Consider the following 24,631-nt stretch of genomic DNA (forward strand, 5'->3'; position numbering starts at 1 on the left):
GAGGTTCAAAATGAGCCCCATATCGACTAGGCTCCGCGCACTTTGAAAATTCAGCTAGACACGCGACGCACGACCGCGACGCGCCTGAAATTTCAAAACGGGCGGAGCCTAGACGTGTTGGGGCTCATTTTGAAGCTCTTTTCAAGACGAACGCATTGGTATAAGTTTCATCAGCTTTGGGCCATTTTCTAGGCCACCAGGTGCAAAAGTTCGGCCGCCAAGGCTTTCTATGGTACCGTAACCCTAAAATGGGCGGAGCCTAGTCGTGTTTAGGCTCATTTCGAAACTCTCTGAGTTTTCTAGGTCATGAACTAGTTCTTTTGTCTGAAATTACAGTAACTTCCATGTACAGAGTGTGCAGTTTATTGATTCGAATGAAATTCAATGAATTTGGGGCGGAGCCTTTTTTTGGGGTCTGGAAATTGCTCATTTTCAGCCAAAATTTCCAGATTTTCAGCCAAAAAACGCTCTGAAAACCAGGAGAGTGGAGACACACAAAATTGGATAAAAAAATTGGGGGATTTTTTGGGGGGCTAATTAGCCATAATTAGGGGTTGAGAATCACCCAAAAAAATGAACAAAAAAATTAGAGAAAAATTTTTGGGGTGAAGAAACGCAGAGAAAAAAGGAGAAATGAAGATAAATAATTAATTAATTGAAGAAGTCCTCTTAATTGGCCAATTAACCAGACGATAATTAGCCAATCAATTCTGTGGATCGTACGTTGGCGACGATGGACTGTAGGATGGTGATGCCGGCGAGTAGGTTGGCGACGACGGGGAGTACGTTGGTGACGATGGAGAGTACTGTAATTAGGGGTAATTAAGGCTATTTAGAGGCAACTTTTTGGGTTTTTTTGGATCAATTTTGCTGATTTTACAGCTGAACATTGAAATTTTGCGTCAAAAACGTCCAATAGTACTGTAATTAGTACGAGGGTAATTAAGATGCTAATTAGGATAATTAAGGCGATTATGGCGTTTTTCAAGTTCAATTTGGTTGATTTTAGAGCCAAAGTGAGTTGGAAATCGGAATTTTGACCCTAAGTTCTGAGTTTGGGTTCAAAAAACGTCCAATTTCGTACCTAGGGTGATTAAGGGGGCAATTAGGACCATAATTAGCCTCATTAAGCTGAAAATAGCGCATTTTAGCTCCGATTTTTTGTATGATAATCACGATTTTCGAATATCCAACTCTAAAATCAACATTTTTACGTCATTCTGATCTTTGGGTAATTAAGGGGCCAATTAAAACCATAATTACCGTATCCTGGCTCATTGTGACCCGTTTTTCTCGGGTTTTGGGGTTCAAAAATTGCTTAAAAACCCCTGAAATCACTAAAAACCGGGAAACAGGATTTCGGGGACAAAAAACCTCCAATTTCGATCCTAAGGTAATTAAGGGGGCAATTAAGAACATAATTAGCCTCATTAAGCTGAAAATAACACATTTTAGCTCCGATTTTTTGTATGATAATCACGATTTTCGAATATTCGACTCAAAAATCAACATTTTGGGTCAAAATACGTCATTTTGATTTTTGGATAATTAAGGACCAATTAAGACCATAATTACCATATCCTGGCTCATTTTGACCCGTTTTTCTCGAATTTCGAACTTGAAATCGTCAATTTCGGCGCCGAATTCTCTAAAAATTGAAAACCGAAATTTTTGAGTCAAAAAACGTCAAATTTGGAGCCTACAGTAATTAATGACCAATTAAGACCAAAACTACCGTATCCTGGCTTATTTTAATCCGTTTTTTAAATTTTTTTCACCAAAAAACTGCTAACCTGATTGGAAGTGCCCGGTTGATCGGCCGGACTTGGCGTATAGGTCGGCGACGTTGGGGAGTACTGTGGCGACGACGGTGTGTACGATGGAGACGTCGGGGAGTACGTTGGCGACGTCGGAGAGTACTGTGGAGACGAGAACGCACGTGGCGACGTTGGATTGTAGGTCGGCGACGATGGGGTGTACTGAAAATAAGGATTTTTGGACTGAAAATGCCCCCAAATGTCGATTTTCGGGTCAAAATTAGCTGAGAATGGTCGTGAAATGGCTAAGAGTCTCATTTCTCCACTTAAAATGACCCCAAAAACTCAATATCGGCGTCAAAATTAGCTGAAAATCCCAAAAAAAAAGCTAGAAAAACGAACCGTCGGCGAGCTCGGACTGTACTGTGGACTCGTCGGCGAGTACTGTGGCGACGTCGGACTGTACGATGGAGACGTCGGCGAATAGGTTGGCGACGATGGGGAGTACTTTGGTGACGACGGCGAGTAGCCCTCGTAGCTTGGAGACGTTGGAGAATACGTCGGCGACGTTGGAGAGTATGTTGGCGACGTTGGCGAGTAGCTGAAATGTGGAAAAGTCTCAAAAACAGGCTAAGCGGGGGGATTTTGTCGCTAGAAAGCTCAAAAAATTGATTTTTCAGCCAAATTTCTCGAGTCAGACTGAAAATTGCCGTTTTCCAGCCAATTTCGACATTTTTAGAGCGATTTTAAGCCTGATTTTATAGATTTCTCATAACGATTGCTAGAAATCATGTTAAGCATCAAATCCAACCAAAAATAGCCTCAAAACCGGGATTTTGACGCTATAAGCTCGAAAAATCGCTAGAAATCTTAACGAATAGGATTTTCAGCTTACTTTTGGTGTTAGGCTGGAAATTGCGAGTTCCAGACGATTTTTAGGCGATTTTCTAGCTGATTTTCGAGATTTTAGAGTAATTTTTATTGAACCTCCGCAACATTTTCTAGAAATGGCTTTAGCAATTTACAGCATCACATCTAACCAAAAATAGCTTAAAACCCGGGATTTTGACGCTATAAGCTCGAAAAATCGCTAGAAAGCTTAACAAATAGGATTTTCAGCTTACTTTTGGTGTTAGGCTGGAAATTGCGAGTTCCAGACGATTTTTAGGCGATTTTCTAGCTGATTTTCGAGATTTTAGAGTAATTTTTATTGAACCTCCGCAACATTTTCTAGAAATGGCTTTAGCAATTTACAGCATCACATCTAACCAAAAATAGCTTAAAACCCGGGATTTTGACGCTTTGAGCTCGAAAAATCGCTAGAAAACTCAGGAAAAATGATTTTCAACCAAAATTTCCGAGTCTGGTTGTAAATGAGCATTTTTAGAGCAATTTTCTTACTGATTTCCATGATTTCTCGGTTATTTTTATCAGAATTACAGAATATTCGCTAGAAATCGCTTTTAGCAGTTTTCAGCATTAAATCCAACCAAAAATAGCCTCAAAACCGGGATTTTGACGCTATAAGCTCGAAAAAATCGCTAGAAAACTCAGGAAAAATGATTTTCAGCCAAATTTCTCAAGTCAGACTGAAAATAGCTGTTTTCAAGCCTATTTTTGGCGTTTTCGAAGCGATTTTCATGATTTTAAGGTCATTTTTATAGGATTTCCAGAACAGTCTTTTTCAGCATCAAATCCACTGTCAGGCTGAAAATAGTAAAAAAAACAGCTTAGAATTTGTGAATTTGATGCTAGAAGCTTGGAAAATTGCTAGAAAGCTCAAAAATAGGATTTTCAGCGTAGTTTTTCGCTAGAAATCGTGTTTTCAGCAGTTTTCAGGCAGGTCCAAATCCAACTGAAAATAGCTTTAAAACCGGGATTTTTGACGATATGAGCTCGAAAAATCGCTAGAGATCTCTAGAAAAAGGATTTTCAGCTAAAATTTCCGGGTGTGGTTGTAAATGAGCATTTTTAGAGCAATTTTCTGGATGTTTCAACGCGATTTTCATGATTTTTGCTCATTTTTCTACAGGACTATAGCTCAAAAACCGTTCATAGCCCCAATTTCCGGCCTATTCGGCTGAAAATAGTCCCTTTTAAAGCGATTTTTAGCACATTTCAAAGCCTAATTACTCACGTTGGACTTGTTGGACTATACGTCGGTGACGTTGGCGAGTATCTTGGGCTCGATGGAGAGTAGCTCGGGCTGGTCGGACTGTAGCTTGGACTCGTCGGACTGTAGCTTGGCGACGTTGGACTATAGCTTGGCGACGTCGGCGAGTAGCTCGGGCTCGTTGGACTATAACTGGGGCTAGTCGGACTGTAGCTCGGACTAGTAGGGCTATAGCTCGGCGACGTTGGAGAGTAGCTCGGCGACACTGGCGATTGCCCATGATGCGCTGGCGACGTTGGCGAATAGCTTGGCGACGTTGGCGAGTAGTGAGGAGATGTCATTGAGAATCCGGGGGATGCTGGAGAGTAGACACCCGGGGACATTCCACCGTAGGCTGGGGTTCTTGGCGAGAGAGCTCCCAGAGGATCTCCTGGAGACGCTGGTGACCATCCTCCCTCGTTGAATGGCGACGCACCTCCGTCGAGGTTTCCGGCTGGCGAGAATCCGGCACTTGGAGACATTCCACCGGTCGGGGACCATGGTCCCGAGTAGTTTGGTGTCACTCCCGAATTCCATGGAGAATGGGCTGGAGAGAATTCACGGCTGAAAAATGGCAAAGTTAGGGCTGAAAATCAACTTAAAATTCGTCAAAAATGGAATCGGAGCTGAAAATGGCCCTAAAATTAGCTGAAAATCATCTAAAATTGTCTTAAAATCACCAGAAATGATCCTGACTCTTCGAATTTCCAGAATTTCGAGCAGTTCGGATATTGATTTCAGCCAATTTCAGATGGATTTTTGATCATTTAGAGTCAATTTAGGCTATTTTCAAGGAAAATCTGAATTCTAAGCTCAAAAATGACCCAAAATCAGTCTAAAAGTGTCCTTAAGTCGCCCAGAATCGACTGAAAATGGTCCACAACGGATACAAATCGAGAATATTTTGCTTTCGAGCCGTTCGAATCGATTTCAGCCAGTTTCAGGACTGATTTCAAGCAAGGTTTAGGCCAATTTCAGCCTTAAAATGGCCAGAATCGACTGAAAATGGTCCTGAAGCGGTCTAAGCCCGTCCAGAACGGATACAATTTGGAGAAATTCGGTTTTTTGAGCGGTTTAGATCGATTTTCGGCTCATTAAGACTGATTTAAGACTGTTTTCAGGTCAAAAACCTTCTCAAAATGACCAGAATCGACTGAAAATGGTCCTGAATTGGGCTAAACCAGTCCACAGCTCTAAATTTCAAGAAAGTTCGATTTTTAACTGCTCAGACTGATTTCAGCCAGTTTTTGACCGATTTCTGCTCATTTAGGCTAATTTCAGTCTTAAAATGACCAGGATCGACTGAAAATGGTTCTGCATCGATTTTTAGACAGTTTCAGACCGATTCCAGTTTGTTTTTAACCGATTTTGGATCGTTTTAGCTCATTTTAATTCATTTTTAAGGTCCAAAAGCAGATTTTAAGCCCCAAAAACTCACGATGGTGATCCGGCGAATCCGCCACCGTAGATTCCGGCGCCCATGACGACGTTCTGCGGAATCTCCATTCCGTGCTTGCACTTCTCCACGTCCAACACCAAATCGAAGCATCCGGTACCGCAACGAGCCAGCTGTCCGAGCATAATGTTCTCCGAGACTCCTGCAAACATGCTTTTTTAGCCATTTTTAGCCAAATTCGTCTAGAGTGTTTCAGACTAATCTGAATCTATTACAGCTCATTTTAGATAAATTTTTGGCTGGAAGTGAGCCAATTCACAGCCAAATCGTGATACGGTACTTCAAAATCGTTTTAGAGCAAATCTGAGCAATTTTGGACCGATTTAAAGTGTTTTTGGCTCTAAAATGACCGTAATTTTGATTTTTTTTGGGAATAATTCGGAGCTCAAAACGTTTAAAACAGATTTTCTGAGATTTTCGGGCTGAAAATCAGTCCATTTTTAGCCAAATTCGTCTAGAGTATTTCAGACCAATCTGGGTCGATTTTGGCCTATTTTCAAACGATTTTTCAGCTAAAAATAGGTCAATTTTTAGCCGAATCGGGATACGGTAAGTGAAAAACTTTCAGGGCGTTTGAAGCTATTTTGAGAGCGATTTTCAGCTTTTCGCACTTGAAATCTGCCATATTTGGGCCAAATCGACTTTAAAGCAATTTTTAGCTATTTTAAAGGTGGGGGGACATGAAAAAAAATAATGTTCTCGATATTCCGTCTAAATATGTCCCTCGAGGAGTTGAACTTGTGAGGACGAGGATTGGGGGTGCGGCGCCGCTACCGACTGAGCCACGCGGGCAATGAGAGAGCGGCACCTCGGATGCATACATAAAGGCGAGGATGGCAGCTGTACGCAGAGTGACATAAAGCGTTGTACACCGTCACGGTAGAATGCATACTCTGGCCCCAAAAATCCCCCGTAAAATCTCCTGTCCCCCCACCTTTAAAACCAAATTTCCGACTCAAAAGTACCTTTAACCGGATCCACCTCGGCATGCACGGACGCCTCCATCAAAATATCGACAGTCTCCTCGAACGAACATCTCATCAGCGCTCCAACTTCCTGTCTGTTGATACCATGACGTGTGATAGCCATCAAGTGTCCCTTCGCCGTCATCACATCACAAAGAAGCGCCAAGTGCCGATAGTTCACATAGGATCCGTCGAACGAGATGACGTTGTCCATTTCCTTCTCAATCGACTTTCGCACAGCTTCAATTCCCAGCACCTCAAAGATCTCGCAGATATCGTTAGACGTCGTTCGAACCGGATCGATCTGTCTCTCGGAAAGAACTCTGAGCAGCGCAGTTCCATCAGTCTCCAGAATCCAATCGGCCACCGCCTTGAATCCTCCCTCCGGCGTGATGATGATTCGTTTCTTATCATCAGTGTTAGGCTGATTCATGTAGACCTTTGAGATTGCTGGAATACCCTGGAGAGTGAGATCTGAGAGCATGTTGGCTTCAATGCATCTCAAGAAGACGTCATCCTCCATCTTATCAACCTGCTCCTCCTGTCCCTCGGCTCCCTTGTCCTCTCCAGCGATTCGAAGCCGGAAAACTAGTTTCTCAGCGTTGTCATCTGTATAAATCGTGTGCACATCCTGTCCAAATCCTCCGTGGATTCTATCCGCAATCATTTCCATCGTCAGCTTCTTATCAACCATTCTCTTCCGATCCAGCTCGATTCTGAGCAACCATGGCGACGTTCTCGTCAGATCGTGATCCGGCATCTCGTAGAAAATCGATACCCACTCCTCATCCTCAGCAATCACCGTGTTCTTCGGATCCGGATCGTAGTAGATCGCAGTGTTGCAAGTGACTTTCTTCAGAGTTGTGTGCTCCAGCTTACAGAGCACATCCTTCGCCTTCTCAGGATCCTTGGCAGCGGCTCCAGTGAGGAATACGGTAAGGGATGGGGTCTTGAGCTGTTTGGATACATTGATAATCTCCTTTAATCTTGGGACTCCCAACGTAACGTTCTTGGCAGACACTCCAGCATAATGGAAGGTGTTCAACGTCATCTGAGTGGCCGGTTCTCCCAGAGACTGCGCTGCCAGTGCTCCGACCATCTCTCCGGGCTGGGCAATAGCCTGTTGGAAGCGAGTCTCGATTTCTCCTAACAGCCAATCGAACGCCTCCGTGTTGAGCTTCGCACTGGTGCACATCTTCTTCGTGCAGAGCGTGGATCGTAGGAGGATATTCATGAGCAATGTGGCGTTGTACTGCGCCTGCTTCGAGATCTCATCGTTGCCACTCACGATGATCAGCTTCTTCGACAGCTCCCGAACGCCGTTGATGACGTGGAGGGGCGAGAGGTTCACTGGCTTCCGAAGGTCCACTTTGAAGATCTTCTGAGCGTTCCAGATGAGACGTTGCAGGTTACAGGGGAGCACGATTTTGGCGTCACCGCGAGGGAAGATCTTTCGCAGGAGACGTCGATCCTCTTCGAGTTGCGACCATTCGGACTCGACGAGCGAGATGCCGTCCTGGGCCTCTTGGATCTCGCGAACGACGTCTTCAGAGTAGTTTTTGCGCAGGAACTTGTTGTCGGTTAGGTCCATCTGGAAGATTTGAGCGATTTTAAGCCAGAATTCGGGATTTTTCAGACGATTTTCAGACATTTTCGGGTCGTTTTTCAAGGTTTTGAGGTCAGAAAAAGTGATTTTGGCATAATTTCCAGCCTAAATTTGTAGGTTTCAGAGTAAAAAATCAGGCTGAAATCTGGAATTTTCAGACTTTTTAGCCAATTTCAGTTATTTTTAGGTCATTTCTCGAGCTTTTCATATTGAAATAGAGCCAAATTCTGGTCATTTTTAGCCCAAATTGTGTGATTCTTGGCTCATTTTAAGCCTAAAATCGAGTGGGAGGCTGACGTCTGGGATTTTCAACCTTTTCAGTCAATTTCAGACGATTTCCAGACATTTTTGGTGTCATTTTTCGAGCTGTTCAATTCAGAAAAACGTCATTTTGGATGTTTTTCAGGCAGAAAATGAGCAATTCTGGGGCTAAAAATGATAAAAAAAAGTGCTCAAAAGCCGGATTTTCCGATTTTTTCAGCCAGTTTTGCCAATTTCAGATAGATTTCAGACGGATTCTAGACGTTTCAACGGCGATTTCAGACCACAAAAGTCCGATTTTGAGCTATTTTGGGCCAAAATTGATCATTTTAAAGTCATTTTTTGAGGATTCTCAAGCTAAGATAGACAGAACTAAGTTTCTGAGCGATTTTCAAGCTCTGGGGAGTCGAAATATCCAATTTTCAGACTAAAATTCGAAATTACAGCTATTTTAAAGGGAATTTCAGGGTCAAAATGAACCGATTTCAGACTTTTTCCGGATCAAAAGGGCTTTTCAGATAGTTTCAGATTGATTTTCTCGTCTATTTTCAAGATTTTGAGCATTTTCTGAGCTAAAACCGAGCTCCGGGGAGCCGAAATAGCCAATTTTTCAGATTTCCCAAGTATTCAGCTTTTTAGAAGTGATGTTTGGGGTCAAATGAGCCCATTTTCAGCAATTTCCAGCTCAGAATTTTGAGCATTTTTCGAGCGTAAATGAACTAGAGGCAATTTCTAACGTCATGAGACCATTAGTGGTCATTTGGAGCAATTTTTGAGCAATTTCTGTGCTCCTAGGAGTCAAAATAACCAATTTTTAGTCAAATTATCAAATTTCGAGCCAAAATCTGGTGTTTTTGAAGCGTTTTCAGCTAGAAATTGGAGCATTTATTGAGCTTCTGCCAGTCGAAATAGGCGATTTTCAGTCGAAATTCCGTTCTAGGCTACTTTTAAAAGTGATTTCAAGAGTCAAAATGAACCAATTTCAAGGAATTTTTGAGCCTTTTGACCTTCTAAGAGTCGAAGTAGACACTTTCCCGTCAAAAATTCAAATTTTCAGCATTTTAGAAGGTGGGGGTGTTTTCAGCTAAAAAAGAGTAAAAACTCACTCTAAAATCCCTCTCAAACACGGCATTATTCGGCTTCATCGTCGGCATATTCTGATTCTCGACCCACATTCCATCCAAACCATCCTCTCCATATCTCAGCTGGACCATTTGAGCCAACGAGTTTCTTACTGTACCATCGTAATTGACCATGACACTCTCCATGGCTTTGATGAGACGACGCTGGATGTATCCAGTCTCGGCAGTCTTCACAGCCGTATCAATCAAACCTTCACGTCCTCCCATCGCGTGGAAGAAGAATTCAGAAGGCGTTAGGCCGGCGAGATAGGAATTCTCGACGAATCCTTTCGATTCTGGTCCGTAGTCGTCTTTGATGAAGTGCGGAAGCGTGCGGTGACGGAAACCGAATGGAATACGCTTTCCTTCCACGTTCTGTTGACCCACACAGGCGATGACCTGCAAATTTTCAGATATTTTCAGATAGATTTCAGATTTTCAGCTAGTTTGAGCATTTTTCAGAGCTTCGGGGTCAAAATTTCAGATATTTTCAGATTTTTGATAATTCTAGTTCATATTTCCAGCCATTTTCAGATTTTCTAGTGTCTAGGGTCAATTTTCGAGACGAATCCAGATTTTACACTTCTCGGGTCAAATTTTTCAGCTATTTTCAGAAACTCCAGAGTCCATATGACCGTAAAAAAGCGTTTCTGAGCTTCGGTGTCAAAATTTCAGATATTTTCAGATTTTTGATAATTCTAGGTCATATTTCCAGCCATTTTCCGTTTTCCAGTGCCTAGAATCCAATTTAGAGCCGAATTTCAAATTTTACCCATCTAGAGTCGTAATTTTCAGTCATTTCCAGCTCAGGCAGCATTTCTGAGCTCTAGAGTTGAAATTTCAACTATTTTCAGATTCTTAGATTGCCTGGGTCAGATTTTCAGCCAAAATTCAAAATTAGGCGATTTTCACTGTTTTTCAGAGCTCTAGGATTAAAATTTCAGCAATTTTCAGGTTTTTAAGCAGGAATTGTTCTAGACTCAAACTTCAAGCCCTGCCAAACCAAAAACGTCAAACTTGGCCCAAAATACAGATATTGTCAGCCAAAATTGAAGCATTTGCCATTTTCAGCCTTTTTCAGAGTTCCAGGATCAAAATTCCAGCCATTTTCAAATTTTTAGATTACCTAGGTCATATTTTCAGACAGAATTTGAATTTTTCGGCCTTTTTCAGAGCTCTAGCGTTCAAATTTCAGCAATTTTCAGATTTTCAGTCAAAAAATGTTCTAGAATCTAATGTTGAGCCCTGTCAAACGAAAAACGTCAAATTCAAGCCAAATTTCGGATTTTCCATATATTTTTCAGCTATTTTCAGTTTTTCTAGAGTCTGGAATCAATTTTTGAGCCAGTCCAACAGGAAAGGTCAAATTTGAGCCAGATTTCAGATTTCCAAATTAAAAAATCAAATTTTGAGCGTTTGTTTGTCTTCAGGGTCAAAAATGAGCATTTTGGGTTCCAGAACCCAAAATTTCAGTCATTTTCAGCTTTTCCAGTGTCTAGGGTCAATGTTTAGAGACAATTTCAAATTTTACACTACTAGAGTCAAAATTTTCAGGTTTACCTGCGAAATATTAATCTTGGATCCCTTCGAACCCGAAACGACCATCGATTTGAAGTTATTGAACTCAGACAGCGATTTCTGGGCGGAGCTTCCCGTTCGATCACGAGCGTCGTTGAGAATCTGATTCACTTTATTCTCGAACGTCTGTCGGAGCGTGTTTCCAGGCGTCGGCTCCAAATCATCGTTGTGCGCCTTCTCGATAACATCCACGACGTCTTGTTTCGCCTTTCGAATCGTATTCTGAATATCCAGATACGTCGATTGATCCGCAATCGTGTCTCCGATGCCGATGGTGTGTCCTTCTCTCAGCAGCCACGCATTGATCACAGTTTGAATATGGGAGTAGAAGTTGGCCGCAATCTCGTGTCCCAACTCCAGAGCGACGACGTGCAACAAGTTTCCAGCCGACTTTCCCACAGTTTTCGAGCAAACAATTCCAGATAACAGTTCTCCGTGCTCAATCAGCACTTTGGTGTCCCCAGGGGAGATCCATTTGTACGGGCCAGAGTCCTCAGAGTCCGGATGGGTACTGTGGGTTCTCAGGACGTTCACGTTTCCTGGAATGATCAGAGAGAAGACTTGTTTGCCGGTCCACAGCGGTTTTGGCTTCAGAATCGCCGGCTGGGGCACTTTTCCGTCCCAAGTCGGGAGGTACATCAGGAGATCCATCATGAATGGCCAATCGATGAAGATGTCACGTTTGGTCATCATACGGACGGCGCAGAGGGTGTCCTGCACGATACCCATGACTGGTTTGTTGGCTTGTGGCGTGATGAGTTGTCTGGAAATCAGCGAATTTGAAGTTTTGGAGTCATTTTGGGACAATTTCAGCTCTTTCAGCCCGATTTTAAGCGCATTTTCAGATTTTTTCACTGAAAACGAGGAATTTGAAGGTTTAGGCTTATTAGGGTAATTTTTGCGGGTTTCAACTGTATGGAACTTTGAATGTTAGGCTGAAATTCACATTTTGGGCGCACTTTCAGACTTTTCTGGAAAAAAATTTCAAGCTATTTCCAGCAGTTTTTGGGTCGATTTTCATGATTTTTAGGCTGAATTTTTGAAGTTTTAACGTCGATTTTCATGATTTTCAGGTCATTTTTGGCGCATTTCCAATATTTTCACAGTTTTCGGGTTCATTTTTGGGACCATAACTGCCAGAAATGGCTTGAAAACCCTGGTTTTTGGATGATCTTGAGCCATTTTTGGGCAATTTTCAAGCGTATTTTCGATATTTTGAATCGAAAATTGGTCCAGAATCACACATTTTTGTCAATTTTCACGATTTTTAACCATTTCTGGCGATCTTAGGGTCAAATTTAGTCATTTTCTCGCTATTTCAAGACTTTTGACGTCTGGAAATCAGAGAATTCTAGATTTTTCGAATTTTCTGGGTCATTAAACCAATTTGGTCGATTTTAGAGCCAAAATGAGCTGTGGAACTCGGAATTTTCGACCGAATCCCGGTTTCGTGGCCAAAAAACGTCCAATTTGGAGTCTAGGGTAATTAGGACCTGATTAAGACCATAATTAACCTATCCTGGCTCATTTTAGCCCATTCTTCTCGTTTTTTGAACTAGGGATCGTTAGAATCATCAGAAAAACTGAAAATGGTGAGAATTTTGGGTTCTGGTGCCCAAAAATGGCTATTTTTGACTCTAAAAACGTCAGATCTGAAATTGTCTTTCTAGGTCATCGAATACCATTATTGACGATTTCTAAGCCATTTCTGCCGGTTTTAGGGTCATTTTCAACGATTTCTGAGCTAATTCTAGCGGTTTCAGGTTCATTTTCTTGATTTTTAGATCATTTTTCGGTCATTTCAAGCTATTTTCAAGGTTTTAAGCCCAAATTTCTTATCAAAATTCACCTCGGCACCATGGCAATCTCCTCAATCTCGGCTCTCGTCTCCAAACTCTGCGGCAAATGCAGATTCATCTCATCACCATCGAAATCAGCGTTGTACGGTGAGGTGACAGACAGGTTCATGCGGAACGTGGACCATGGAAGAATCTTGACTCGATGTCCCATCATGGACATTTTATGGAGAGTGGGTTGTCGATTGAAAACAATGATATCCCCGTCCTTCATATGCCGTTCCACTCGGTATCCCGGCTGCAAGTGCAAATCCGCCGCCCTCGGATGATATCTCAAATCCACGCGAGCCCCGTTCTCTCTGATAATGTACTTGGCACCCGGGTACTGTGTATCACCGCGATTTACCAGCTCCTGAAGCTTGTCCACGTTGAAAGGCGTCACAATCTCCGGGAACGTTAGATTCTGAGCAATCGTTCTGGGCACGCCTACAGTATCGATGGGAAGGTTAGGATCGGCTGTGATTACGGTACGCGCGGAGAAATCGACACGTTTTCCCATGAGATTTCCACGGATTCGACCCTCCTTTCCTTTCAGACGTTGTTTAATGGATTTCAGGGGGCGGCCGCCTTTTTGGGTGGCTGTTGGGAGACCTGGAATGATGGATTGTGTTAATTTAGGCCAGAAATGTTCTAAAATGCTAAAAATATACACTCAAATTAGCCGTTTTTGCTGATTTTGAGCCTAGAATCCCCAAATTTCCAGATTCTGGAGCCGAAAAGGCCGATGAAAGCCAAATTTTAGTCGAATTCTACCCCAAATTGCAGGAATCTACGCACGAAAAATTGTCTCAAAATGCTAAAACTGTACTGAAATTGGCGCCGAGTTTAGTTAATTTTTAGCCCAGAAATCACATTTTCCGTCGAAATCTCTCGAAGTGCTCGATTTTGAAGTCAAAAATCCAATTTCATCCCAATTTCAGTCCTATTATCACAAAATGCATGATTCTGGAGCCAACAAATACACTTCAATTGCGATTTTCGTCATTTTGAGCCCAGAAATAGTAAATTTTCAGATTCTGAAGCAAAAAATGTACTTGTAAATGAAAATTCGGCGATTTTCAGCCCCGAAAATCGAGATTCTGGGGGCCAAAAATGGCTCAAAGCGCTAAAAATCTCCTCTGAACTACATTTTTTCAGCTGAAATGTCTTATTTCTCAGGTTTATAGGTCAATTTTTGAGCTTTCTGGGATGGTTCTAGCGTCATTTTCAGCACTTTTTCAATGAAATTCTAAATTTTCAGCTCTAGACATCATATTTTGGACAATGCTGGTGCAATTTTGATCATTTTCAGCACTTTTAGGACACTAGTGAGCAATTTCAGAAGTTTCTGGGGTCATTTTCAGCGCTTTTTCAAATTTTTCGAATTTCTGTGAATTTTCAGGATCTATTTTTGGCCCAATTACAGCCCGCTCCGGACCTTTTCCAGCTAATTTCTCTACCTGGAATGCAATTATCTACAAGTGTTGCCACATGGTACTGTAGCAATCGAACATCATCAGTGAGCACATGAGCCGCCGCTCCGTTCGCCTCGTTTCTCTGCAGCTGCTGATTGGTTTTAATGATATCCGATAGCTTGTGTGTTAAATCATCTTGATTTTTCGCCGATCCAAATGTGACGACAGCCGGTCGAACTGCAAGAGGCGGCACCGGGAGTACGGTACAAATCATCCATTCGGGACGTGCGAACTGGGGGTCCATTCCGATGACCAGGATGTCTTCGTCTGTGATTTGTTTGAACACTTCCAGCACTCGCTCGGCTGTCAACATGATTTTGCGCTCTTGGGTGTCCTCGTTGACGTTCTTCTTCCATTCGGCGTTGATGTCGATGCCGACACGACGGTACGATGGTTGGTAGCGACCACAACCGGCTGGAACCTTCTTGCCCTGAAAATTTAGAGCATTCTGGGGTGTTTTAGGGGGGTGAGAGGTCTCATTTTGTCATTTCTAGCTTCTTTTTTGAACTTTTGAGGTGTTTTTGGCAATTTTTGAGACAAAAATGTCGATTTTAGTAGGGTCCAGGTATGATTTTGCCGATTTTCAGTGATTTTAAGCGTTTTTACAGTTGCAACTACGCGTTTTGGAGGATTTTTGAATCAAAAATCGCTGCTTTCTGCTGATTTCCAGATCACACGAAAATTGTCAAATTTCAGAGATTCCAGTGCTAATTTTGGTGATTTCTAGCTGAAATTGGGCTGAAAAGTCATAATTTTTCAGGCTTTTCAGGTCTGAAACTGTCAAATTGGACGCTTCTAAGGGTATTTTACGATGGTTGGTAGCGACCACAACCGGCGGGAAGGGGTTTTTGAGAGGGTTTTAGGGGGTGCGAGGTCTCATTTTGGCTCAAAACAGGGATTTTACGGTCAAAACCAGGCTTTTGGTTGGTCTTTGATTTAAAAATAGGCATTTTTCGACCAATTTTCAGCCATTTCTAACTGAAACTTGGCTGAAAATGTCAAATTTCAGCTATTTTCAGGCTTTTCAGGTCAAAATTATGCCCTGAAAATTTATGCTTTTCGAGGTATTTTAAGGGGTTCTAGGTCTGATTTTGCCATTTTTAGATGAAATTTGGCCCCCATTTTCAGCGATTTTCAGATTTTTTAGAGTCACAATCATGGGTTTTAGGTGATTTTTGAGTCAAAAATGGAAGCTTTTGACCTGAAAATTTAGAGGATTCTGGTGTGTTTTTTAGGGGGTTCCAGATCTAATTTTGGGTGTTTCTAGCTGAAGCGTTTTTCAGCCGTTTTTGAGACGAAAAATGTCGAATTTCCGAGATCCAAGGTATAATTTTAGCCATTTCTAGCTGAATTCAGGCTTAAAATCCGCAATTTTCAGCGATGTTCAGTACTTTTAGAGCTTTTCTAGCCGAATTTTAATTCAAAATCAGTGATTTCTAATGATTTTCAGGATTTTTAGAGTCGAAAAAGGCCTGATTTCTGATGATTTTGAGGCCGAACTATGTCATTTTTTAACGAGTTTCCTCTATTTTTTGGTCTAAAACCATAGAAGCTTGAGGATTCTAGGTCTATTTTTTCCATTTCTAGCCAATTTTCAGCTGAAAAACTGCGAATTTTAGCCATTTTCTGTCAATTTCAAGACAAAAATTGTCGAATTTCAGAGATTTTTGGTCTGAAATCATCGAACATTGACGATTCTAGGTCTATTTCTGCGCAATTTTCAGCGATTTTCAGTATATTTAGAGCTTTTCTAGCCGAATTTTGATTCAATATCACTGATTTCTAATGATTTTTAAATTTCAGAGGTTCAAGTTGAATTATGGCTAAAAATTATCGATTTCCAGGTGATTTTCAGGCTTTTAGGGTCAAAATGGCGCGTTTTCAGTGACTTTAGAGTCGAAAATGCCGGATTTCTGACGATTTTCAGGTCGAACAATGGTCTAAAACCATCAAAATTAGACGATTCTACGTTTATTTTTGCCATTTCTAGCCGATTTTCCGCTCAAAAATCGCCAATTTCAGCTATTTTCAGTCAAATGTGGGCACTTTTTGCTTTCAAAATATGATTTTCAGATCAAAAAGAGTGTTTTCGGCTATGAGACAAAAATTGTCGAATTTCCGAGGTTCTAGCTGATATTTGGCTGAAAATTATCTATTTCCAGGTGATTTTCAGACGTTTCGGGTCGAAATAGCGCGTTTTCAGTGATTTTCAGGTCAAAAATCGTAGAATTTCAGACATTCCAGGTCTAATTATAGCCATTTATAGCTGAAAATTCCAAAATTTCCGACGATTTCAGAGATTTTTTGGTCTATTAGGTTGGCGGGAAAGTCTTTGTCACTTTTTCAATAGTTTATTTCTCAAAGAAAAAATAACCGAATAATTAATTATATTGTCCATCATTATCAACAACATGTCTCCAACGTTCCCTCAATTTATGGATTCCATTGCGGTAGAATCCAGCCGGGCGTGAGGCAAAGTATTGTTTGAGTGCCGCTTCGACCGCTCCACGGGAATTGAAGCTTCTTCCTTCGAAGGCACGTGTCATATCGCCAAATAACCAATAGTCGGAAGGAGCAAGATCAGGAGAATACGGGGGGTGAGGGAGAACATTCCATCCATATCCCATCAGCTCCTGCTTCACTTGTTTCGAAACATGTGGGCGAGCGTTATCATGTTGATAGTACACTTTCTTGTCTTTCAGGGCCGAACGGTCGACTGCTTTCTTGAGGTTTCGTAGTTGAGTAGTGTAGAGGTCTCCAGTTATTGTTTTGCCCTCGGGCAGAAGTTCCCAGTAGATGGGGCCGTCCACTCCCCACCACACAGAGAGCATAACTTTTTTCGGATGAAGGCCGGGTTTGGGGACATCCTGTGGGCTCTCTCCTTCTCCAACCCACTGGGATTTCCTGTGGTGATTATCGTAGAAGACCCACTTCTCATCTCCGGTTATTAGCCGGTCCAGCCATCGATCGCCCGCGTGGAGAGTGAGAAGAGTAATCGAATCGTCGACTCGGCGGTCAAGGTTGGCTTGAGTCAGGTGATGAGGTATGAATCGACCAAGAAGTTTTCTCATTCCAAGAGACTTCAAACCTTCAAGGACTGTGCTATGGTGAACTCCGAATGTGACAGCTAGTTCACGGCTAGATTGAAATGGATCCGATTGCAATGCGTGCTTCAGCTTGTCCAAATCCAACTCACGGGGTCTCCCAGAGCGATCCTTTTCATCGAGCGAGAAGTCATCTTTTTCGAAACGATGGAACCAATTGCGAATAGTATTGTAGTGAGGGGCATGTGTGTTGTACACATTCTTCAAGAAAGTTTCCGAATCCTTCATCGTGGTGTGAGATAGGAAGAGGTAAATCAAAACATGTCTGATGTGAATAGCAGTGGGAACAAACATATCGTTTCAATTACAGATGAGGAGCAGGGAAGGAGATGGGGACTTGTTTATATGGAAGGTTCTTATCACCTTGTTATTCACTAAAGTCGATATCATACACAGCCTCCATATACGAGAACAGTGATTAAACAAACAGAGTGACAAAGACTTTCCCGCCAACCTAATAAAATCATCGAAATTTAACGATTCTAGGTTCATTTTTGGCTGTTTCTAAACAATTTTCAGCTGAAAAACTGCGAATTTTAGCTATTTTCAGTCAATTTCAAGACGGAAATGATAAAATTAACAAGATTTTGGCAATTTTTTCACTGGATATTTTCAAATTTAATAGGTTCCAGGTTTATTTTTGCCATTTCTAGCCGATTTTCAGCTCAAAAATCGCAAATTTCAGGCTGAAATTCGGGAATTTCAGCAATTTCCAGCCCACACACCTCATTCATCGGATCATCCATATCATCTGGCAGTCCATCCTCCTTCTCTGCGGCACCCTCACACACGGATTTCGATTTGCAGAGATCATAGATCAGCGCCAGTCGCTTCTTCGGATTCCCACTCGTCTTTTTGAGAATATCCATGACACGTGGATTCGTCTTATCAATCAGAAGACGTCCGCAGTAGAAGCAGACGCAACGAAGGATTTTGAGGGATTTTGTGAGGAATCCAATGTGAAAAACGGGCTTCGCCAGTTCTAAATGACCGAAATGGCCGGGGCAGTCGGTGAGATTTCCAGCACATGTCATACATCTGGAAATAGCCGATTTTAGAGGGTTTGGGAGTGGAAAATCATGGTTTTTGGGGGTTTTAGAGGCCAAAAATTGTCATTTAGGAGCTGAAAATGGCTATTTTCAGCAATTTTTTTCACATCAAAAAATGAATTTTCAGCTGAAAAGGCACATTTCGGAGTCGAAAATGACAATTTTCCAGTCATTTCGAGCTAGAAAATCGCGATTTCGGGATGGAAAAGTATGATTTTAGACTGAAAATCGTATTTTAAGAGCTGAAATTTCCTAATATCAGCTTAAAAACGACATTTTCGGAGTCGAAAATGACAATTTTGAAGTTTTTTTTTGAGCCTAAAAATATGAATTTCAAGCATTTCGGGATAAATAATCATAATTTTGGCAGGTTTTAGAGCAAAAAATTGGTCATTTTTAGGCTGAAAATCATAGTTTTAAAGCCGAAATTGATATATTTTCGGTCATTTTCAACCAAAACAAACTGTCCGGCTCGAAAACCAAATTTCAGAGTGAAAAACGACGATTTTGAGGTTTTTTGAGCCAAAACTAACATTCTACAGTTTATTATGAGCCTGGACGAGCTTTGAAAGCGATCAAAGGCCAGAAATTGGCCATTTTCGCTATACAACGATTTTTGTCGATTTTGGAGAATTTCAGTATGAAAAATCAGCATTTTTAGGGCATTTTCCAGCTATTTTCACCCAAAAATCCCATATTCCTGCTCGAATTCCCTAACCTTCCACGACGATCAATCACTCCCTGGCGCGGGTCCATCAGACCGCCCATTTTGGGTTTTCCGTTCTCGTAGACCTCGGGAAACTCGACATGAGCCACTGACATTCGTTTCTGAAAAAAAAATCTCGAGATTTCAGCCATTTTCAGCCACTTACAATCTCCTCGGGTCCCAAAATTCCGAACTGCACACGGCAGACGGTTCGGAGAGGAGCCTGAAAGTCGACTCCGACGAGAGCCATCTGCGGTGTTTAGGTGTGCTGATTGGCAATCTAAAATTAATATTTTTCGTGGAATTTTGACCGGAAAATGGGAAAAAACGGCGAAATACGGATAAAGTTGAAAAAATCGATGAAAAGGCCATTTTTCAGTGATTTTCACATCAAAAACTGAATTTTCAGCTGTTTATAACCATGAAATGCGAAAAAATTCGAACTTTTTCGTCATAAAAAACCTGTTTATCACATAGAAAAATTTCGAAACATTTCCAACCCATTTTTCAGCTTAAACACCCATTTTTCAGTCGAAATTTATCGATTTTTAGGTTTCTGACCCTCAAAAACCCATATTTTCATTTATTTTCCACTTTTTCCCACGAAAAATCACTGAAAATCGCAAAAAATCGCTAGCGGTAAACGCGAAAAAAGTTAAAAAATAGAAGGCGAGACAGTGTGCGAAAAAAGGAGACGCAGGAATCGCTGCGAGACCCACGAGCGGAGAAACTTGCTGCGCCTTTGAAGAAAATTGGTGGGAAGGCAAAGAATTTGAATTCCATCGGCTTTTTTAGGTAATTAAGCTTAAATTAAGCGTAACACCTGTAACAAAAGGGTTTCGTGGGAGAAAATTAAAGAAAAAAAAAAGAAAAAATTTAGGAATTTATTAAGTGCATAATTATTGGATAATTACTCGAAAAAAAGCAAAATAAAGATAAAAAATGTATTTTTCCAAAAAAATTCAAATTAATTAACTTAAATCAATTAGAGCTAATTAAGACAATCAGTAGTGGTTCCGGTGTACTTGTTCGCCAAGTTTAGTGTTCCAATATCGTAGGTTCTCTCCGGCGAATAGCCCCAAGTGATATAATTATCCGGAATTGTGATTCCAAACTTCTTATAACACAATCCCATATAATTACATTTATGATAAACATTCAATTTTGGGTCAATCGTCGAAATTTCTCGCTTTCTTCCAGTTATCTGGAAGATTCCATTGGTGTCTGTATACACTTCGGCCATTTTTCGATCGAGGACTGAAAATAGCATAAATTAGAGGTTTGAAAATGCAATATTAATAATTTCCAAGTTTTAAGCTTCAAAATGAATTTAAACACCATTAATTTTGATCAAGTTTGGAGGGTATTGCGCCTTTTTAAAGTTGATGGCCGAACTTTTTCACCTGGTGGCCTAAAAATCAGTTTTCGGCTATTTAAAATTATACCATTGTATTTGCCGTGAAAAGGGCTTCAAAATGAGCCTAAACACGACTAGGTTCCGTCTACTTTGGTTTTTCCAGCGCGTCGCGGTTGTGCGTCGCGTGTCGCATGACAAACTCAAAGTAGGCGGAGCCTAGTCGTGTTTGGGCTCATTTGAAAGCGCTTTTTAAGACAAAAACAGTGAAATAACTTTCATAGGATGAAAATTAATTCCTAGGCCAACAAGTGGGAAAGTTCGGTCACCAACTTTCAGAAGCTACAGTACCACTTAAATTGGGTCAAGTGGGGTTGTGTTTGGGCTCATTTTAAGCCGCTTCTTACGATAAATTCGAAAATATAACTTTTATCAGCATTGAACAAACATTTCAAGGACTACGGTATTGTGAAGACCTGGAAAAATTTTGGTGGCCGAACTTTTGCAACTGGTGGGCTAAAAAATGATTTCTGGCTATTGAGAATTATACCAATGTATTTGCCGTGAAAAGGGCTTTGAAATGACACTAAACACAACTAGGTTCCGTCTACTTTGATTTTTCGGGTGCGTCGCGGTCGTGCGTCGCGTGTCACATGGAAAATTCAAAGTAGGCGGAGCCTAGTCGTGTTTGGGCTCATTTGAAAGCGCTTTTTACGACAAACACAGTAAAAAACCTTTCATAAGAGGAAAATGTATTTCTAGGCCACCAAGTGCCAAAATTAGGTAAAAGTTAGGCCACCAACATTCAGAAGCTACAGTACCCTTAAAAATAGGTCAAATTGGGTCGTGTTTGGGTTCATTTTGAAGCTTAGAATTTGAGGAATCTGTCAAAATTTATGAAAACTCACAAAACTCTTTTTCATACATCTTAACCTTCACACCAGCCGCTGGCCGTCCCTCACAAATGAGGCGTCCACTGACAGCGACACTCTGAAGACGTCCGACGCCCAAAAGTCCATGAATACAGGATGCAAAAATTGCGAGAAATAGGAGAAATTGCATTGGGAGGTAATAGGAACGCATCTGAATGTGATATATGGGTTATTAGGGAAAAGGGGGCGGAGCCTAGGTGGCTGATAAGATAATAGATATATATAGTAGGGGTCATTTTTGATAAGAATTACATTGATTGGATAGCAAATATTGATAAAAACAAAAAAATAGACAATTTTTGATAGCTACAGTAGGTTTTGAGTTATGCGCCTTTAAAGAGGCGTCCTGGAGTGTTCAAAGGCGCATAACTCAAAAACTACAGTAGCTATGAGAAAGTTGTCAACTACAAAAATGTGTAAAATATTATGCTAAGTAATTTTGCATTTAACAATTTTTAAAAATCTACCGTAGTCTTGGAGTTATGCGCCTTCAAAGAGAGACGCTACCTGGACAGTTTGAAGGCGCATAACTCAAAAACTACGGTAGCTATTAAAAACCTGCAAATTACAAAAATATGTAAAATTTAATGCTAAGTAATTTTGTAATTGACAACTTTTTTCTAGGTACTGTAGTTTCTGAGATATGCGCTTTTAAACTATCCACAGGAAAATGAGCGCTACGCTTTCGTCTCTTTAACTGCGCATATCTCAAAAACTACGGTAGCTATCAAAAAGTTGGCAATTACAAAAATATGTAAAATTTAATGCTGAGTAATTTTGTAATTAAAAGTTTTTTGATAGCTACTGTAGTTTTTGAAATATGAAACATTTGTGATAAAAACATACCAAATACCTTGTGACTACACCGAGTCTTAAATACTTACCGGTTTTGTCCATTTGAGCAAATTTGCATAATCTGTATGTAAAAATGACTAACACTTTGGCGCTCTCTGGAACCTTTTTCACGTGTTGTTCAGCGAATTCGGGAGAAAACTGGAAAAAGTTCGGTCAATTCATTTTCTTAGGGCATTTTTTGGATCTGAAAAGGGGCGGAGTTTGATTTTTTATCTAATTTTTGAATTTCGCAATTTGAACCAATCAGCATAAGTCTAAACATGCCGAGATTTGGATTAATTTAAAGGTTTTTAAAGCCAAAAAACGATAATAGTGGAACAATGGCCGAAGTTTAGCATCTGGTGGCCTAGGAATGCATTTTCATCTCATGAAAATTGTTTCACTGTATTTGTCTTGAGAAGCGCTTCAAAATGAGCCCAAACACGACTATGCTCCGCCCACTTTGAATTTTCGCGGAGACACGCGACGCACGACCGCGACGCGTCAGAAAAATCAAAATGGACGGAGCCTAGTGGTGTTTGGGCTCATATTGAAGCCCTCAGTGGATTTGAATTCAAATTCTTCACAAGTCCCGTTCCAAAATGAGTCTAAACACGACTTTAGGATTTTCAGCAAAAACTCTTTTTTGGCTGGAAAACTCAAAATTGCAAAGTTGAGACGCAGAAAAATGTATTTCAATGTGATTTTTTGATGAGTCACGCAAATCTATATTGACTTTTCAACTTTTCCAAAAGTCCACAGACTGACGGGGGACCAACAGACGCCTCTAGCGTTTTATTTATAAGGAAGATTGTCAGGTCCATCAAAGAAATTTGAAGCGACTCCGAGAAGCTCAGCAAAAACAGAGACAGCAGCAAAACACAGAGCAATCGTTTACTCACCCGTGGAGACCAGTTCCCTCAGAATTCGCACTGAGGTACCTCTATGCTAAATCCAATTTATCTTGCCTCGTTTGGAAGATATCGAAACACGACCAACTGATAAAATGTAGCTGATAATATGTGAAACATTTCATCAGTTGACCACTTTCTGATATCTTTCACAGGGACCAAGATATTTGAACTCAAAGTTCAGAAGGTCTTTTAGTTGGACTCCTCGATCATCTAGAACCAACTTCGGGTGATTTTCGAGTTTTTGAATTGATTTTCGACCCTTTTCAGCCAAAGATCTACTGAGGCGTATTTTAAGCATGTTTTTCCAGGGATATGGTCAAGCGCAGAGACCACCACTGCAGCCGAGGAGGATACTGATGACGAGTTGGATGACGAAGAATACGATCTGGAGAACGTGATCCAAACCTCGGGATTTTGATGACGATGGTCCACCGATGGTTGGAGTCTAGGATTTTCTAAATTTCTCTTTTATTTTCTAAATCTAAAACTTCTAAAATTAATGTTTATTTATTATCTCTGCTTCACATCTCTCTCCCTACCCACTTCATTTTACTCATATTTCCCTTCGCTTTTTTATTCTCGGTTATTTATGCCTTGGCCGAAAAAATGTTTACCCAATGTTGTAAATTATCCGCCGTTTATACTTGTAAAAAATCAATAAAGTTTCCTGTCAAAAAAAATAGAATTTGTTAAAATCGAAAAGTTTTTTTTAAATCCAAATTTCAAGGTTACAGAATGAAAATACCCAGAAACAGTTGTTTTTACCGTGTTAGTTGCGTTGCGAGCTTCAAAATGAGCCCAAACACGANTAGGTTCCGCTCACTTTCATTCTTCAAGCGCGTCGCGGTCGTGCGTCGCGTGTCTCCCTGGAAAATTCAAAGTAGGCGGAGCCTAGTCGTGCGTGGGCTCATTTTGAAGCTCGAAACAAACTGAGTTCAATGAAATAAATATTTTATAGCTTTGAAACTAATTGAATGAGAAAATTTGGAAATTCAATTTTGAAAAACGATTTGAAATTTTTTGAGATCGTTTTTTTTTCAATTCCTAGCAGATTTTCTGAGTTTTGATTAATTTTATTGCGTTCAGCTTGTTCTGTGCTTCAAAATAAGCCCAAACACGACTAGGTTCCGCCCAATTTGAAATTCCCCCAGGGACACGCAACGCACGACCGCGACGCGCTGGAAAAATCAAAGTGGGCGGTGCCTAGTCGTGTTTGGGCTCATTTTGAAGCTCACGTTCTCAGAAAGATGAATATAGCGTTTAAAACTATCTAGGATTGCTTTTTATGGAGTTATGTGCGATTGGAAAACTAGGAATTTCAAAATTGAAGCCTTATAGGCCTTTTTAACGAAAATGTCAAAATTAAAGCTGTAAGATTTATTGTCATAATCAATTTCTGAGATTTTAAAACCGAAAATCAATAATTTATCGTCGTGTTCCATCCTCAAAGAACACTCCACCATCAATAGCACAATATTTCGGGCAGATACCCTTCTCTCCCTTGGCACCAGCTGGTCCAGCGGGTCCCGGCG

The 24,631-nt window shown here is 40.9% G+C and overlaps 3 protein-coding genes across 3 annotated transcripts in view; all 3 read right to left on the reverse strand.

Moving 5' to 3' along the window:
- Positions 1-704: 704 nt before the first annotated feature.
- Positions 705-19,315, reverse strand: Cbr-rpb-1 (the record flags this gene model as incomplete). The annotated part of the gene is made up of 13 exons (XM_002634714.1): positions 705-806; positions 1,794-1,979; positions 2,160-2,358; positions 3,895-4,473; positions 5,348-5,507; positions 6,331-7,921; positions 9,304-9,717; positions 10,879-11,659; positions 12,746-13,343; positions 14,192-14,636; positions 18,036-18,348; positions 19,078-19,187; positions 19,232-19,315. 13 exons carry the CDS (start codon positions 19,313-19,315, stop codon positions 705-707), a joined length of 5,562 nt encoding a protein of 1,853 aa, XP_002634760.1.
- A 741-nt stretch (positions 19,316-20,056) lies between these two features.
- On the reverse strand, positions 20,057-21,502 carry Cbr-ttr-20 (the record flags this gene model as incomplete). The annotated part of the gene is made up of 2 exons (XM_002634715.1): positions 20,057-20,322; positions 21,328-21,502. The coding sequence occupies 2 exons, from the start codon at positions 21,500-21,502 to the stop codon at positions 20,057-20,059; spliced, it is 441 nt and encodes a 146-aa protein (XP_002634761.1).
- Positions 21,503-23,415: 1,913 nt separating this feature from the next.
- CBG05357 overlaps positions 23,416-24,631 on the reverse strand; it is a gene marked incomplete at both ends in the record, with an annotated part of 3,634 nt that continues 2,418 nt past the window's right edge. The window contains one exon of the mRNA XM_002634716.1: positions 23,416-23,544. Within this exon, the coding sequence (XP_002634762.1) occupies positions 23,416-23,544 (129 nt within the window). The remainder of the gene's footprint in view (positions 23,545-24,631) is intronic.

Source organism: Caenorhabditis briggsae, assembly GCF_000004555.2.
Source record: "Caenorhabditis briggsae complete genome, chrIV, whole genome shotgun sequence".
Taxonomy (NCBI): domain Eukaryota; kingdom Metazoa; phylum Nematoda; class Chromadorea; order Rhabditida; family Rhabditidae; genus Caenorhabditis; species Caenorhabditis briggsae.